This window comes from Centroberyx gerrardi, chromosome 10, assembly GCF_048128805.1.
Source record: "Centroberyx gerrardi isolate f3 chromosome 10, fCenGer3.hap1.cur.20231027, whole genome shotgun sequence".
NCBI lineage: Eukaryota > Metazoa > Chordata > Actinopteri > Beryciformes > Berycidae > Centroberyx > Centroberyx gerrardi.
In genome coordinates this window covers 31752030-31770932 of record NC_136006.1, presented here as the reverse complement: position 1 = coordinate 31770932, position 18903 = coordinate 31752030, and the positions used below count along the sequence as shown (strand labels likewise).

General features: G+C 40.5%; 1 protein-coding gene across 1 annotated transcript in view; it reads right to left on the bottom strand.

The window, feature by feature from the left end:
• Positions 1-16507, bottom strand: part of fhip1b (FHF complex subunit HOOK interacting protein 1B) — a 33683-nt gene extending 17176 nt beyond the window's left edge. Inside the window, exons 1-3 of the mRNA XM_071907648.2 lie at positions 16376-16507; positions 10414-10818; positions 7077-7307 (exon numbers count right to left, since the gene is read on the bottom strand). Coding sequence (XP_071763749.1) covers positions 7077-7307; positions 10414-10818; positions 16376-16504 — 765 coding nt within the window. The 5' untranslated portion in view covers positions 16505-16507. The remainder of the gene's footprint in view (positions 1-7076; positions 7308-10413; positions 10819-16375) is intronic.
• Between the last annotated feature and the right edge of the window lie 2396 nt (positions 16508-18903).

The window sequence follows — 18903 nt, the reverse complement described above, 5'->3', positions numbered from 1 at the left end:
CCCATGCCAGTAGAAAATCGGGTAAAGTTTGTTAGTCCATACAACAGTCCCGGACATCCCCGGAAGAAGTACATTGCAGCTTTCTCCAAAACAAATGAGGTTGCTGGAGACCTGTCTTCAGACTTCAAAAAATAACGGAAAATAACCATAAAATGGCTCCATGCAGCTCTCACAGCATACTCCAAGTCTCTTGAAGCCAACAGATCCCAAAGTGACTTGAAAGGACCGACATTTACACCATTATTTGGCTGAAATCGCCACTCTAGCTGTTATTTCAAAATACGTCATGTTTGCGCACCCCGGCCTCGATAGGTAAGACTAGCTCCAATTAGCAGAAACAATACTTCTGTTTTGGCCATTTAGCTATAAAAGCGCGAGATTTGAAAATGGGTAGAAATACTGTTGTAAACCAAGTACTTTGTATTTAATCGTCAAATTAAATAAATGTCCACTTTAGTCTCTGTTCTGTATGTATTCTGCACAGCGTAATACATGCAGTGTTTCTAAGTAAAAATGGCACATTTTCTGGCATTTTTCATTATTATTATGACATCAAACAATATGGGATCTGTTGGCTTCAAGAGACTTGGAGTATGCTGTAAGAGCTGCATGGAGCCATTTTATGGTAATTTTCCGTTATTTTTTGAAGTCTGAAGACAGGTCTCCAGCAACTTCATTTGTTTTGGAGAAAGCTGCAATGTACTTCTTCCGGGGATGTCCGGGACTGTTGTATGGACTAACAAACTTTACCTGATTTTCTACTGGCATGGGGGTGAGTAGATAATGACTGGATTTTCATTTTTGGGTGAACCATTCCTTTAATAATAATGTCTCGCTCTTTCCCTACCACACACACAAACATACAGCGTTGTGAGCTCATCCTGTTCCAATGTGACACCACAGTGTGACATATAGACAGCCTGTGTCTTCAGCCCTGCTCTGCAGAATGACACATCACCACCATCATGGCTGAGGGAGGACAGCCCAGCCGCAAGCCAAGCCACATGGCCACATCTGAGAGGCTATATTCACACCGCAGGCCATCGAGCCCAATTCCAAATTGCTGCTCATATCAGATTTTTTTGGATGACTGCTCATATCTACTCTAGGATGCAACTCATATCTGATACCAATACAAACTGACAACGATGTCAAAAAGACGCGTGAGTAACTATGACAAAGAAGTCACATCCATTTTTGTTTCCAACACATTTCAGTTACGATATGAGCCTTCGAGGTTTGACTGAATTGAGTCGTCAAGTCGGCTATTTGTCTTTCACAGGATTCATCTCTAAATCAGAAATCATTATCACACATTAGATTACCATGTGTGAGTGTGTAAGTGGGAATGCACAGGAAAGAGAGAGAGAGAGAGAGCGAGAGCGAGAGCGGGAGAGAGAGAGAGAGAGAGAGAGAGAGAGAGAGAGAGAGAGAGAGAGAGAGAGAGAGAGAGAGCGAGAGCGAGAGCGAGAGCGAGGAGTGCATTGCCCCAGCATTTGGTCCTTGATGTCACTGGTCCTTCTACCCGTTAAGTAGGTCAGATTGAAGCTCATAAATTATTCCCTGTGTTTGAGAGTGGGGGTGGGGGGGAAGAGAAGAGCAGCTCACTATAGAGGGTACAGACAGAGGGAGACGATGAGGAGGATGAAAAGACCGACCACACAATGGTAACAATACAGACAGACACAGACAAACAGCCATCCAATACAGTCAAATGAGCAGCTCCTTTTTTCCCCATCATTTTCCAACATACTGATGGATTCTGACCAAAATCTCATCAATTGCTTCACAACAGAGCTACTTATGTCTTGCTTGCCTGGATGTGGCTCTCCTATACAGTCCTAGCCAATGGACTCTCCAAAAATCGACCCCAAAAGCACCTAAAGTATGTCTTTTTCAACACATTAACTCTGTAATGAGACATGTACAGTGGCTTGCAAAAGTATTCAGACCAGCTGACTTTTTGCACATTTTGTTGTGTGGTAAAACATTCACTTTTAATTGCCATTAGTGTTGGAGTTGGCCTCTCTCCAACAAAACCATCGACGTTAACATGAACGTAACTTATGGAACAGCCAGTTCTGAGCGGAGAACACTGGCGGGAAATAGTAGAGTCGCAAGGGAAGTGATGCTTTTTTTAACGTAACATCCAGGTATTATGTTAGTTGATGCTAACGCTAATGCTAACTATCACAGCCGCGTTAGCATCGTAGCTATAAATTAGTCTGTTAGCTTTTCTGAGTAGTATTCTACAACGGCAGATGCAGCGTTTTATCCCAAGCAGCGTACAGTGTCATGAGCGGTTACGTGATCAGTAAGCACACGCTTGTTTGTTGTCTGACGTCATTAAAAGTGTGACGGCAGTAAAATCGTGTGCGGTTGCAAATTCTGACCATAGTAGCCGCTGACGGCTTTTAAGCTTCAAGTTATTTCAAAATTCATTTATTGGGTATTGGGTTTTTTTCTTTCACTCCTATCAAAAGCACTCCCTTCAATCAAAGTGAAAACAAATTTGTAGAAATGTATGTGAAAGTATAAAATTAAAATAATATCCATTTTGCACAAGTATTCAACCCCTTTGCTTTGTTTGGGCTAAACTGTGATTTGCAACAGTTATTCAGATGCAATATTTAGATTGTATACAGTGGTTCTGCTTTCAAATTGTATAAATATGTCTTTCTTAACAAAGCTGGCAAAGCTTCTGTCAACCAGAAATGATCATTTCTGGTTGACATTGGAGTCCAGTTCTTGAATTTTAAAAGAACATAAATCATCCCTTTCCAATAGTTATGATTGAAAATATAGAAGGTGAAGTTTCAGTTCCATTTTTACTTTTTCCATTTTTACCATGGAAGACAATGGAGAAATTGAATAGGAAGAACTGAAATATTTCAAATTTTGTATTTTCCCAAACTATGATGGGAGGGTGATTTATATTTGACCTGAAACTTCAAGAACTGGACTTGAATGTCATCCATAAATGAACCATATATCCAGTGGTGTAAGTGGCCAGAATTCACTGAGGGAACTTAATTTAAAGGGTAAACAAACAAGCCTAATGGTCTAAAATATCCTCAACATCTACACAGATAGCTAAAACAATGTTAACTGATAACTAAAAACCTGATGGTAACTGTTGCTGACAATGGTGTCGATTTGATTTTAGAAGTGGTAGGGACATGTCTCGTGGCACCTCTAGAATTGAATATCTTTTCAGGGATCCAAGTAATATTAATGCCAGAATCCAATTTCTGATGGTGTTTTCATAATTATTTACCCTCATAAACAAATTTGGCCATATGGCAAATACTCAATACAAATACTACAAACTTGGCAGGTAATGTGATAATTTGACCACTGACCTCATTATCCCAAAATAGAGCTTCTCACAGTTACACTGCATATATCACTATACTCTTATTAAATTGAATCTTAAAAATCGATAAAATCTTACAACATACCTCTGTATTATATTTTAATGGAATCTTTTTAATTAAGTGTTTTAAGGTAACATATCAGCTATGTTTTAAGGTTATTCTCATGAAATGCATATCCATATGTTCTTCAGATATTGTGCATCTCAAGCTAAATTGTAAAGATTTGCCTTTTGACGAGCCAAGCAATTTCAACTTTGTTTCTCATGGAACCGCATGACTAATTCTCAATTTTGCACCATCCAACATTAGGCTGCATCACCATTTATGTATGCAATCCCATATTTGGAGTGGATCCTTGTATTACCGTTCTAATTTTTATAATTTGATGGAAGATTTCCATCACACTTGCCGCACTAACAGCTGTAAAATAAACACAAAAAAGGATATAGTGAAGCAATGGATAATGCAGTGTCCTGTCTGACAGCTTCTGCACCACTATGCAGTTTCCTGCAGCGCCGTATAGCAAGGCAGGCTGCCTTAGCAAGAACTGTCGGCCACCTTGGCTGAGAAATGGATACAGTAATTAACCGTGACATCTTCAGGTCAAAAATCGTCACTACAAAAGTAGAGGGGAGTGCAGGACGCCCAAGCCAGCATTGTTTCCACCTTCCTTTTAAATGGAATGCCAGTATATCAAACTATGTATGTATGTATCTATATATCACCATCAGATCACGTGAGCAATAATCTTAGACAGGTCTATTGTTAACAGTTCTAATAAACATCCATGTAACACCACATTTATATTCACTGTGTGTCACTGTTTGTCTGCATTCAGCCTACGTTAGCCAATTAGCGACATAAGTGGAAGCAAAACAAATAAATAAAAAAACACAAGAAACAAGATGACAGACTGACGGATAATATGTTAGCTTGCTAGTTCAGAAAATGGCCAAGAAAAATGACTGACATGTCTGTCTGACTCCTGCAAAAAGGACAGAAAGTTTGGAGAGAAGTTGCTCATGGAAAGTCTTATAGGCGGAGCTGATAGGAAGTACATAGGGCTGAATGACCTGCATATCTGTCAGAGTACACACTCATTTCCTTCCCCTTCGCCAAACAAACACACACACCTCTTGCTAAAGAATAGTGTTGAAAGCAAGCTAAGATTGTCAAATTAGAAATTGCACTATATCATCCCAACATTGCGCGTGGATCATGTTCACACATTTACAACTGTCTGTTATAACTCCGGCTTTCACCACAGCTAAACTGGATTCTATACCCCCTCACCAACACATTTAGCAGTCATCATGAGGCACACTCTCTCATCTGTGAATATACTAAGAGCGTATTCTGTGCTAAACTCCTCCAGGACTCAAAGTCAATAAACTGATGGGCAACTACAGCTAAACTTTAGATTTAAAATTACAGTATATGCGTGCATTGCTGATCATAGCTGTAACCGTTAACATTACAAAATGCAACTTTTTCAACATCAAAATACCAATAAATAAATATAAGAGATATAGCCTACTATACATTATCAGTCTGATTCTGTCTGTGACCCTGTGTGTTCATGCCCAAATCCCCCGTTTGATGGAAATTAGCTTTTCAATGATACTGGGGGCGTTTGGGGCGTGTACCATTTACTGTGGAAGTCACAGCAACAACAACAATGGAGGAAAGCAGTAAGAAAAGACAGACCAGTAAAGATAAATGTTCAAAAACACAGAACAGCCTTGCATTTTTTTTATTGCAGATTGTCTGCGTTTGCTGGCAGGACCAACTAGGCGGGAGGAGTGTGAGACTAAAAATATACTTTCTCCTAATGGAGGCAGGAATTAATTTATGAACAATTTCACAATGAAAAAAAAAAAAAGAAAAGAAAAATAGGAAAAGTGAAAAGCCATCATTCCTAACAGAATCTGGTAGCGCAGTGGTAAGCAATGATTTTTTCACTTGCCAACAAGGCTATTATTAACCAGCATTATGCTCCTGTCTGGCTAAATTGCCAGTTTTGTGAAGCAGAGTTAGGAATTTGCAGTAGACAAATAAATTACCTCCACTCACAATAACATCTATGATTCAAACTGTCTATAGTTGTCACTCTCTATGGCTGCTCTGTATATGTGACTGTCACAGTGGATTGTCATCACTGTACTGCAGTCCAGAGTCACATTTTCTACTCTATGACAAGGCTGAATATCTTTTTTTATAGGGGGGGTATCCTAGGATGTGGCAATACTTAGTATTTCTGGTGATTTTGAGTATTTCTGGTGATTTTGGTACTTGGAGGTGTGAAGTAATCACAGTAAAAAAATGGAATCATATTACTATGCCATTTCCCCACAGTCACCAACTATAAAACACGCCCCCTTGTACGAGACAGTCAGATTTTGCTCCAGTGTCTATGTAGACAGTGGACTGTCTGAAATCGACCAATCAGCGCTAAGAGGAGGGTGGGCCTTCCAGAATGGCCAGCCAATCATATCGCAATATTCAGGAAATATGGCGATATTTGATAATATCGCCCAAGCCTATTGCACACACACACTAGAAAGGCTGGACCTTGAATCCCCTTCAGTCAAGCAAAGGTGCCAATAGAGTGCACAGCATTACAGTATGCATCCACAGCAATGTAATAACCTAACGTACAATGGAAATAAAACATCATGCTGTAAAACTTTATCTTTAGAATAAAACAACACAACCAAACCAGTGTCTGTGTTTTTATTTCTAAAATATGACAGTACACACAGGGGAAAAATGTAGGCGTAACTTCATTATATAACATACTACAGGTACAACACCAAAAGCGCTTTAGTAAGCAAAACACCAAAAAGAACTAAGCAGGTAAATGATTGACAACAGCAAAGTAAAACGCATTTAAAAAAAATTACAGAATTATTCAATCATCGAATTTACTGCATGGGATTCTGGGAATGTGTTTTTACGCACACACTTGTCTCACGTTTCCTCTTACACTTACAGTATTATATAGAATAAAATAAGAGGAAATAAACAGTATGAATGAGATTTGCTTAATGTCAAATACATATACATACTGAGCTCAGTCCATTTAATCCTTGTTGGAAAGCGGTTTTACGCACGCACTCGACTTGTGATAGGCTACAAATATTTTAGAATTATTTACTTACTATTTACTATTAACAGCCTAGAAATTTGATCTTACTATTCAAGTATTGGAGGAAACAATGGCCATTTGGTATAATTTGCACATCCCTGCTATTTCCAGGAAAACGGGCTGATTGTGGAAAAGAATCGCTTTGGATAAAAACGTCTGCTAAATGACGTAATGTAAAGGGAACCCACTTGAATTAGATAGATTTTTCACTTCAAGATGATTATTTTTGTTTTTTTACTATCCTACCACTAGTAGATTATAGGTTTATAAATTTAAAAGCTTCTACAGTTGTGATCTAAGCAACATGGCCGGGAGGGGTTAATCCCGCAATAATCGATATTGCAGGAAATATCGCAATACTCGATAATGTTGAATATTGGCCCAAGCCAATACTACTACCTACCATTATCATTGCAGAAGAGACATTTTTCCTAATTTTGGCCCGACATTTAGTATTACTGTTTTTGTATCCAAAGATTTGGAGCAGTTTTAGAGCTACAATCTGCACTGGAACCTAAAATAAATAAAAACACAAACACACACACACTAACCGGGCAGAAGTAGGAGTTTTCGGCGATGTGGCGCGCCACGGCCTCGTGGCTGGCTGAGGTGGCCATGACCAGCAGCAGGGCATCGCGGGCCTGCTGCCCGATGGCTCCGTCCCGGTGAATGAATGGCACCAGGAGGGAGAAGATCAACAGGTTGGTGGGGCCCTGCTGGGCTGGTGCCGCCCGGAAAAACATCTCCAAAACCACCGGCTGCCGGGCCATGGACACACACACCTGGTAGGAGTTCACACAGAGCATAAAACATGGTATATCAGGGGATATCATCTGCCATGGAGGGCCAAGAGTATGCAGGTTTTCATTCCAAGCTAAGTTATTATGGTAAACTAAAACTAAGACTTAAATTAGATGTTAAAAAAACAACAGTAAAGAAAACTAAAACAGATTGTCGGTGGGAAATTGCAGATAGTAAATTGCGTAAATAAATAGGCTTATCACTGGCACATTATTAAAAGGTCCCATATTCTCCCATATATTTTCATTGATAAAGTATTGTGTCGCCACACTGAGGCTGTGAAAAGATTTTTCCATTCACAAAGTTGGTCTCATGTTCCCCAGGGCTGCAGTGATGGGAATAGAGAGGCAATATATTGCCTCAATTAGTCTCTGGAATCACATGAAAGAATTTCAGCGCACTGAATATGCAACAGTAAATTTCAATCATTACTGATAACTACAGTCAACTAATGTAAGCTACCTGCTATTTAATAGAAGCCCTCTTTTATAGCCAGAGTGGGCAACTGTCTGGAAATACTACAAACATGTATTATATATGATCTAATAAATCATCATGGAAAGCAAAGTGGTTCTGCCAGTCTCTAAACACTGTTGCCAGTCTGTTCTATCTGTTAATTCAATTACTTGTGTCTTACATTTTAATGCAATGTTTTTGTTCATATCGGGTTATGGAGACGAAATTGTTGCAATAAAGCTTATTCAAAAAGAGGCCATGGGATCCTCTAGGAGTGGCGATGTCATTTTTCCAGAGAGCTGACTGGTGTGGATGCAGCCTTTTTGCAGCATGGGTTACCATGGTGATAAACCCCACTATGAAGTGAGCCACCGTCATGAGACTGAAAAGCCAGGGTTAGGCCCAAAGTTAGCTTGCTAACCCACTAATCTCTTCGTAGTATACCCTCCCGCCAGCGTTGCCAACAGCATCTTGTGTCCTGTTTGAGATTATTTTGAGCTAAATGGTCAGAATTCAGATCGCTGTCGAGTCTGCTGGTGCATTTCATTTGTGCAGCATGAAACCAAGTGGTCCCAACTTTTACTTGAGGACGCATTGAAAAATTAATCTAAATAAATGTTTAAAAAAAAAAAAAAAAAAAGGATTATTTGTATTACACAATACCTGTTGCAAACATATGCAAAATACCTCTGAACTTCTACCATTATACCCCTACCAAAAATACTAAAACTAGAGCTGAAACTAAATAAAAACTAAACATTTGAAAAAAATAAAACCTAGACTACACCAGCTCATTTCACTAAAAAGCACACCTTCAACTAAAGACAAGCAACTAATCAGTGAAATCAGTAGGTGTAGGGTTTGGTTGGAATTAGGGGTGGGCGGCATGGCCAAAAATGTATATCACGGTATATTTAGAATTTTGGACGGTAACAGTATATATCACGGTATATTTATTTTTTGGTTTGTTTGTGTTTTTAAAAAATAAAAAATGATTTAGGAGCAGTACAACACCCTGGGATGGTACAATTTATTGCCAGTGCTATGAGTTTTCTACTGTGCGGTTCCTTTAGTGTTCTGTAATCTTCTCCAAAATAGGTTCTAGTGTTTCCCCTAGAATCTTTTTCAGGCCTGGTGGTACGCACCGAAAAAACCCTAAACAGACGAGGCGCACGGGATGGCATATTTGCGCGGTCAGCTTCCATCAGATGGCGCAGCAGGCAGTCTGCAATTTATATTTACGTTCAAATTTTTGTTCGCTTGGTATATTCAAGACTTAAAACAAAGTGATCACAAGGAGAGGATGACTTAATAAGCTGCATTTATTGCATAAAAATAAGCTGTGTAACCTATGACCTTTGCAAACATTAACATTATGTCTTCCATCTTCTTAATTTCTCCCTTTCTTCACAAACTCCCTCATATCAAAGCTGTCACGTTTATTGGTTTGTTTTCTCAGCAAGAGTCATGACTTTTGATCAGGCAATAGTTAGGAAAGCTCTCTCTCTCTCTCTCTCTCTCTCTCTCTCTCTCTCTCTCTCTCTCTCTCTCTCTCTCTCTCTCTCTCTCTCTCTCTCTCTCTCTCTCTCTCTCTCTCTCTCTCTCTCTCTCTCTCTCTCTCTCTCTCTCTCTCTCTCTCTCTCTCTCTCTCTCTCTCTCTCTCTCTCTCTCTCTCTCTCTCTCTCTCTCTCTCTCTCTCTCTCTCTCTCTCTCTCTCTCTCTCTCTCTCTACCTAAATCCTTGTTTAATTTTCAAAAGGCGAGTGATAATTCAAAACCAGAGAGACCATCATCCTACGTGTTGCATTTAAAACTTGCATTAGTACAGATGGATTCATCAACAACAACAGTGAAGACCCTGGTAAGTTGATCTGTGCTTCTGCGGTGATATAACGGAGATATGACCATCTATAGTGTTTTCTATGGTGTTTTCCTGTGAAATGCGTGGCGCGGCATGCGATGCGGAGAAAATAGACCAGACGCCGAAACTGGCACTCCAGATCGCGAGCCGGCCACGGAGCTCCCCGCCGCAGCGCAGGCGGTCTGAACAGTCAATCAGTTAACATGGGCGCCGAAAGGAAACTGGCTGCGCTGCCCGGCGCTTCCCGGCGCTTCCGCATGCGGTCTGAACCCGGCGTTTAGGACACAGTGTGATAGCAGTGGCACTCGCATCGCGTCAAGAGTTTCCCAGGCAACGACACAGAGGTTGACTCACGTTTCAGAACAGCGCCGCACAGAGGCTCCCAAACGCAAATGATTATTAATTTCCGAATGAATGGATATTTGGCGTTATTTTTGGCATTAAAAAAAATATTTTTTTGGCCTGGCAGGGGTTCTCGTGTGGGGGGGGCAACTTCAGAATTGGTGGTAGGTACCAGTGTACAAAAGATTTATCTCACTTTAGCCGACATGTCCTAAAAACTGCAGCTCTCTAGATCTCAAGATTTTATACTTTTTTTTTTTCTTCTTTCATTTATTTTAAAATTTTGGGGCCAGCTATGTAAGTAGGAAAAGTGTGTAGACTGTAGGTAAGTATGCAGACAGTAGGGAAGAATGTACAATGGATTGTAGCTACGTATGTGGACAGTAGGGACCTATGTAGACTGTAGGTAAGTATGTGGAATGGGTGTACCTGGTTGAGCAGCAGTACCAGACTGTTCTCCAGGGCTGAGGGGCAGCCGAGCTGCGGGTCGGCGCAAGCTCCCAGCAGCCCCAGTAGGGGCTGGAGGATGGCTGTGTGCTGCAGCAGAGGCTGCTGGGACTGGCCGATCAGCATCTCAAACAGCTTGAGCAGCGCCCCCTGGCTGTCTGGGTCCAGGCCGCGGCGGAGGTGCCACTGGACCAAGCACTCTAGAATGTTCTCAGTGACCACCAGCTCCAGTATGGGGCCCATGGGTGGCATGTTGGCGCTGCCCTCTGAGCCCTCGGCAGGCCGTTCTTCTGCCAGCAGACACAGCATCTGGTCGGTGTGGTTCCTCACTGCCGTCAGGTCGTCACTGGAGGACGAAGGCTCACGCTGCTCCAACACCCAGGACACCTAAATAAGGAAGAGGACGAGTGCATTTTTAGTGACGGGATGATATATATCGAAATTCAATATATCGCAATACAAAAATGTGACCATATGTATCGTGGGGCAGAAAAATGAATTTTGATAATCACAAATGAGATGGCTTGCCCATCACATTTCACAAACTCTCCATCGAAATTATATTATTTGCACTTGGTAATGACATTTTTAAATTGTTGTTTCCATTCTAGCAGCCAATGCCATTGCTAGAAAGATTTGTGGCTCAGAAATAAACATAGTTCTGCACAGTCAGACTTTGTCGTCATTGAACTTTTACTTATTAAATCGTATCATGGTAGTATTGAATCATGAACCCCACATCTCGCATCGAATCATATTGTGAGATAAGCATATTGTCTCATCCCTATGCATTTTAATAATAATAATAATAATGCATTTTATTTGTATAGCACTTTTCATTCATAGTGAATCTCAAAGTGCTACAGAGTTAAAAACATAAAAAATGAAAACAAAGAAAAAAGAGATCGCTAACAAAAGTTAACACGAAAAAGCCTTCCTGAATAAAAAGGTTTTTAGGCCTGTCTTAAAAGAGTCCAGGGTCTGCACTGCCCTTAGATGGTTAGGAAGGCTGTTCCACAAGCGCGGTGCAGCTGAGCAGAAGGCCCGATCCCCCATGGTGCGGAGCTTGGTACTGGGGGCCCGGAGGAGCAAGCTGTTGGTAGATCTGAGAGTGCGGGTGGAGGTTTGTGGGGTGATCAGTTCTTATTCATTTAGTTTAAATGTGTAACAACTTTGGCTCTCCTACTGCAAGTAGCTGGAAAAACTTAGAACCTGCTACAGGCATTTCATTCAATTTTCATTCAGTTCTAAAAAGGAAAAGTATATGATGTTCCTGCAAGATGAGCTGGGCTTGTGCAACTCAACAGCAGGTGTTTCATAGTGTTTACTGATAGCTCTGTGAGCCAGCATGACTACAGTGATGATGAATTTGCTAGTTTGTGGTCAGCTTGTGTAGATAGAGATCTGCTTGTTTGTAATCTAGCAACTTGCAGTGTGTGGTAAATGGTACTGGCTGCAAGCCAGAGCCCACTGGAAAACACTGCTGTCCTAAGGTGGGAAGCCATGTGACGAATGTTGCACAAAGCCAGCACATCTTTGTACACATGCACACAAACAAAACGTTACTCATCTTCTCATTATGCACTTAAAGCTAACTGACAAGTGCATCCACTCCCCCCACCCCTCTCAAAAATCTATAATATCACATTGCATGGAGAGAGAGAGAGTGCATCAGTGTAGCTAGCAGCACTGGTAGGGTCAAAAGCATCGAGTATTGATTTTTCAATGGCGGGCAGAGAGAATGCAGGCAGATGATAGAGGGCTCTTTAACTGACACAATTCTACATAGCTGTAAATATGAAAATCCATCTTTGAAACCTGTCAAAGTAGGCAAACAATACACACTGCCCTTTGCTGTCAACCCTCCCACTAAAACCCATGCCAAAAAGTAATGATTTTGCCCATCTGAAAACCAGACTGTGTTAGAGTGCCATCCACTATTTAAAGTCCCCGTGAAATGAACTCCCATTTCCTTTACTTCCTGAAAAACAGAGTATCTTTAATGGTGACCTCATGCTGCACCAGTCGGCGTAAATATAAATTTCAATAAAGCTATCACAGATTTTTGAACAATCCCACCCCTCTACCCTTCCCGTCAAATAAAGCCGCCTTTCTCTCCCTGGCTGATATTCCATTGGTTTAGACTTTTGAATGATCCCTCACTGTGTTATGTCCCGTCGCAACATCCTGTTTCAACAGGAAATACATCATATCAAGTAAGTAAAGATGCCATTTCATGGAGTCTTTTATGGATAATATGTTTTAGCAGTATGTGCATTGTTTGATGATGCAAAAGTGGTATCTTGGTTATATCCATATGTAGTAATGTGGTAAACTAGAGAGAGTGGATGTAGCTCTAAAACAGGGTATGTGCAGGTATCAGCAAATTGAAGTTAATGGTTTTTAAGGCCTTTTTAATGCCACTTTTAAGACATTTTAATGCCACTCTGAGCCCTAACTGGTTACACCATTAAAGGAATAGTTCACCCAAAAATGAAAATTCAGTCATTATCTACTTGAACTAGGTATTTATTGATTTATTTTAGAAGTAAAATCACTCATTTTCAATACGACAGAGTCAAGATTAGCTTCAACCAAACTTGTTTATAAACATGTAAACATGTTTTGCATTTGCAGTTTCATTAACTTGTTTATGAAGTTTACATTTTCAAACATGTTTTGCGTTTACATTTTCACAGCAAGATACACAATCATTGGGGAAATTAAGTTGGGCAAATCAAAAAAAAATTTTCAGGAGTGCTTTTAAATAAAGGATAAAATAAATATCACCAAGAACAAATATAAGTAATATCAATGATTGGCCTGTATGAACATGAAATAAATCAAATTAAAAATTAAGCATTTATCTTATTTATTCAGCCTTTAGGCTTAAGGCACATGTCTATTTTCATTCCGTGCTAAACGCTCAACATGAGCAAAAAAAAATGACATGTATGGTCTTTGAACTTGCATTGCAAAAGGCGACTGGCAGCGCTCTTACGTTTTACACCATGCTGCAGCCTAGTTACATGGAGATTAAATTTTATCTGACGACTAGGTTGTACTGGACATTATTGACAATGTAGACAAACAAATTGGCATGGTATACCCTTGAAGCCTCCTTCCGACTGGATGAAATGTAACACATGCAACAGAGACACAAGCAACTAGGGCTGCAACTAACGATTATTTTCATAATCAAATATTCTATCAAATACTATTTAGAATATTCAAATAATCTATTATAGAATATAATCTATTATTTAAAAAAAAAAACTAAGTCCAGTCTTTCAGGTCAAATTTGCACTGCAAATACACAAAATCATAAGCTATGTTGTCAGAAAATCAAACCCAGAAAAGAAACAACAAGCAAACGTCGCAAAATGATGATGTGAATTTAGTGTTTTCTTGCATTAAAAAGGTTGCATTTTGGTAGCTGCCTCTGAAGTTCCAGATCTCTGAGTATACTTGAATGCACCACCAAGTTTTCAAAGCACTCAAAAGGTCTCCGCTCTCAACCCGACGATAACGTAACTTTGACAAAAAAATATAGGCGACTAAATGTTCACTGTGATGGATTACCTATCTCAAGCAAGTTTCAAGTCTATGCAAGTTCATTTTCATACCATACTGAAATTAACTGAAACCAGTGGCTACCTAGAGGGTAGGACAAACGCATTCATCAATCTAAAAACCCACGGTGTGATTTGGAAAATGGTCGGTACTAGTAATGTCAACTATAAGTGATTTAATAAATAGGCTGAAACATGAAAAAACCCTAGGGTGACATTTAGGGGTGGGCGGTATGGCCAAACATTTATATCACTGTATATTTAGAATTTTGGACAGTAACGGTGTATATCACGGTATATTTGTTTTTTGGTTGTTTTTTAAATAATAAAAAATTGATTTAGGAGCAGTACAACACTCTGGGATGGTGCAATTTATTGCCAGTGCTATGAGTTTTCTACTGTGCTGTTCCTTTAGTATTCTGTAATCTTCTGTATATTATGACAAAATTTACATTGAAGTGAAGTGTTTATGAATGTTTTATTGTGCGAAACTGCACTGTATTAAAGATAAATAGCACCTTATATGCAAACTTTTTTCCAAAATAGGTTCTGAACAATACAAATATATATTTTCAAATAAAATAAATCAAACATAAAAATTTAAATTTCAAATATTCCAATACTTCAAATAGCTGCCATTGTATATAACAAAAACATCAAACTTCAACATGCCAGGAAAAGAATTATATAAAGATATATTGTATAGGAACCATGTCCTTACATAGGTACTTAGTTAGGAATGTGTAATGTCCATCCACCGCTTGCTCTTTTCGTCATACAGCAAGCCACCGGAAAATGACTCTGCTAGCGATGTCTGTGTCGTGGTTTTGCGTTTAGCGCCACTTGTGGGGGGCCCGCTTGTGTCTGCACGCATCCTAATACTATCCTCATACTCGTGGACATGTTTTGTTTTGAGGTGATAAAACAAGTTGCTCGTATTACCACCGCCGGCAATAACTGTCGCTCGACACTGCTTGCAGATAATAGTTTTCTGATTTCCATTTAAGCTTTATTTAACCAGGTAAGTCTCATTGAGATTAAAAATCTCTTTTGCAAGACAGACCTGGCCAAGGTCTGACTTTTTAAATCCAAACCATGTCCAGATGATGGACGAAGCACCCTTCTTTCAAACTAATTCTTCTTCTTTGTTTACATCGGGAATGGGAGCTGCCCTCCATTTCACCACGCACCTCCTTCGGAAAGCATGCGTTTGTTTACATCGGAAGTAACGCTGCAGTAAGCACGTTTTTCATTAGCCAATAATGGGCCGACTTTTTGACATGTCTTTCTCCACAAGCTAATTTATTATCTTTTAATGGCAGGGCACAGTTCGCTAGCTTTCTGTGTTACATTTGTGAATATGAAAATAAGTATTTTTACATTAAAAGACAATAAAATAGCGTTCTACCGGTAGAAACGGTAGAGTCCATTCTCTACCGCGGCACAGATTTCTCCCGGTGTACCGGCTCAACCGTTTTACCACCCACCCCTAGTGACATTAGCTTTCCTCGCAAGCACAACTTGGAATAAGGACCGTCGATGGCCGAGCAGGTTGCTGGCCAGAAATGTTGCGCTTGCGCAGTTGGTCCCATATTGGACTACAACCAGACTGTAGTCACTTTTTAACATTATTTTTGTATGGAAATGCACGCTTCATACCATCATCACTAGCATGTCTGAAAGGATTTTACAGAGAAAAAGCTTACCTACATCCAACTAATCAACAATCGATCACAAAACAAAAAGAAGCAATACAGTATGCAACAAAACAAAACAGGAAGAAAAGAGCAAGGCACAAAACACAAAATAGCATGTTGGAAAGACACAACAGGTCTTCCTAAGCTACCTAGCTGAGCCTAGCCTACCCAGCACCACCACACTTAAACCCAGTGAAGACGAGACAACACCTTACACAGGGGGAAAAAAAAGGAAGAAACCTTGGGCGGGCCATTCATAGAAGGATCCCTAACCAGGACAGCTGAGGTGCCAAAACAAACAAAATGGACAATGAAATGCATGTCTGTATGTCACTGATCGGATTTTTGCTCAATTCCGGCTTTTTTAGAGTTGCACTGATTGGCCCAAAGGGTGGCTGCATCTAGGGGGCAATATGTTAGCTGTTGCCTTGTTAACAGCATTAAAAATGTTTTAGGGAGGATTTCTCCTTTAAGAGTTACACATAGGTACTGTTTGCTGATAGTGCCAGCTAGTCATTATGGCAACAAGTGTGTCATGTGTCCCCTTTCTCATTATCAACACAAAACGTGGTTGAAGTAGTACATTTTCTTAAAAGAAATAAATAAATTAAAAAAAAAGAGAAACAAGAAGAAAGCTTGGCTAAGGTGTGAGCCTAAGGTGCATGTCTATCTCACCTGTCTCCAGTGGTTCTCAAACACCATGAGGCAGGTCTCTGGGTCGGCAGTGCAGGGACTGGGGGGGGCAGCGCCCCGACTGGACCGACTCCCGGGACCCCGCGGGTTCAGCCTGCTCAGCCAGCTCATACTGGACACAGCAGGAGACAAGCAAAAGGGTCACAGAAACTCAAAGGCGAGAGAGGGAGCTCTGGCACAAGGAAGGAAGGCTGGAGTACAGAAGAAACAGAAGGAGAGAGAAAGAAAGAGGGGAGACAAGGAAGGAAGACGAAGGAGAGAGGAGAAGGGGAAAGAGGGGGGGGAGAAGGATGGGGGGAAGAAGGAAGGGAGGGAGGGAGGGAAGGAGGGAGGGAGGAGGGGGGGTGGGAAAAGGTGGAGGACCAAGAAAAAGTATAGATGGATGGAGGGATGGAGGAGGAGAAGGAGGTCGGCTGAGCAGCAAGTGGGCTGTCGCTGCCAGTCAGACTGGTAAAAGCCCACTGCTGCTTTAGAAGCTGTGTGACCCTGCTCTCCCTGTAGACCCTGTCATCCAGTCTGAAGCCAACACCACTCCATAACTGGCCAGGATAGACACTGTGGAAAAAAAAAGAAAAAAAAGAATAGAAATTGAAAAATGGAGTTAACGCTGTGCAAAGCTGAAAACCCTAATCCTAGCAATAACAAAGGTTTTCACTACCTGTTAAACCCACAGACAGCCAAACTGTGGTTTTCCCTAACCCCCAAATGAAAACATGAAATATACAGTACATTGTCTTTTTTCCAAGTGTATGTTATTTTAATGAATTGTTGTATTTTCAATCAAGCTTCAATCAATCGAGCTTTATTTATACAGCACATGCGCAAATGCAATGTGCTTCACATTAAAATTAATAAAATATAATATAGTTATGATACATACAAAAATAAAGAATAAAATAAAAGTTAAAAAAACAGATAAAACAAAATACAGATAAAAATACTGCAAGTGATCAAATAAAGTGTGAGAGCGACTTAGAGTAAAAGAGGAAATAAGATAAAACGAAAATAAGATAAGACAAAATGAAAGCAAGATAAGCCAAATAACAGTTCTAAGAAAAAGCAAGGCTAAAAAAGCTACTTCTTAGGCTTGTGTGTAAATATGTCCACTGTCAGAGCTGCCCTCAGATCCAGAGGGACTGTCCCAGACGCCATAGGAACTGAAAGAAGCCTCCTCTTAAAGTCGAGATGAAACGGCATTTCGAGAGTATCTAACTTCCGTATCGTGACGTATTTCCGAGTGAAACAGGAAAGACAGGCGGGACATAATGTTGGGAGGAATTTGATTTGAATTGTTGAAAAGTGGGTGTGTCATAACACCCGAAGACACACCGAAGTACCATGCTGTTGCTAGCTAGCTAACTAATGAATCTTAGCCTCTTAGCTCTGTGCGCTAAAAGTTGAAGATTGATTGATGGGTGGATGTCATGATATTATTGGTTGAAATTAGTTACGGGCATGCTTACGTAAGCACACGGCATATTTTGTTTTACAGGAAGAAAACATGATTGAATTTTGATATAAGAATACAATGAAATTGATTTTTGGTATTTTTTTTGGCATATATTGTTAAATAGGTGCACAGTATGACCGGGGATGTGATCTAAAAGGGTTAAAAAGGCATTTTTCATTTCATCTCGTCTTTAAGTCTTTGCCTTGCATACAGGTAAAACTAAAAGAGAAGGCCCTGTGTATCGGGGGTTCTGCCAGGGGCATATTTAGTGAGCAGATCCTTAATGTAATCAGGGGGAAGTCCGTAAAGACCAATAAAAGAATCTTAGGATCAATTCTAAAATTAAATGCGTAGGAACTTTAAAACAGGCGTAGCCTAACGCATACTCTCTTCCTGGTTCTAGTTAAAACACTGGCAGCAGCATTTTGCACAATTTGTAGATGTCCTATGGACATCATTACAAGCGTAGTGCGGTATTACTCCTCTGTGGCGCTGTATCACAATCAGCACAATTACCGTCTGAGCTCTACCTAACAATTAACCACAATTAACCATAGACGGTTAATGAAACACCCTGAATGAATACTGATGTGCATGTAAATGAGCTCCAAGGAGCTCATTGTGGACTACAGGAGAGCCAAAGGCTGCAACCTCACCCCCATTTACATCAATGGGACTGAGGTGGTGTCCAGCTTCAAGTTCCTGGGCGTCCACATCTCCGAGGACCTTTCTTGGACCCTTAACTCTTCCACCCTGGTCAAAAAGATGCAAAAGCGTCTTTACTTCCTGGGGAGACTGAAGAAATCTCACTTGTCTCCCTGGATCCTGGTGAACTTTTACCGCTGTACCATTGAGAGCATCCTGACCAACTGTATCTCAGTGTGGTCCAGCAGCTGCTCTGTCTCAGACCGGAAGGCACTGCAACGGGTGGTGAAAACTGCCTAGCACATCACCGGTACCCAGCTCCCCTCCATCGAGAACCTCCAGCGCAAGTGATGTCTGCAGAGGGCTCGAGGTAGGGGTGGGCGGTATGGCCAAAAATGTATATCACGGTATATTT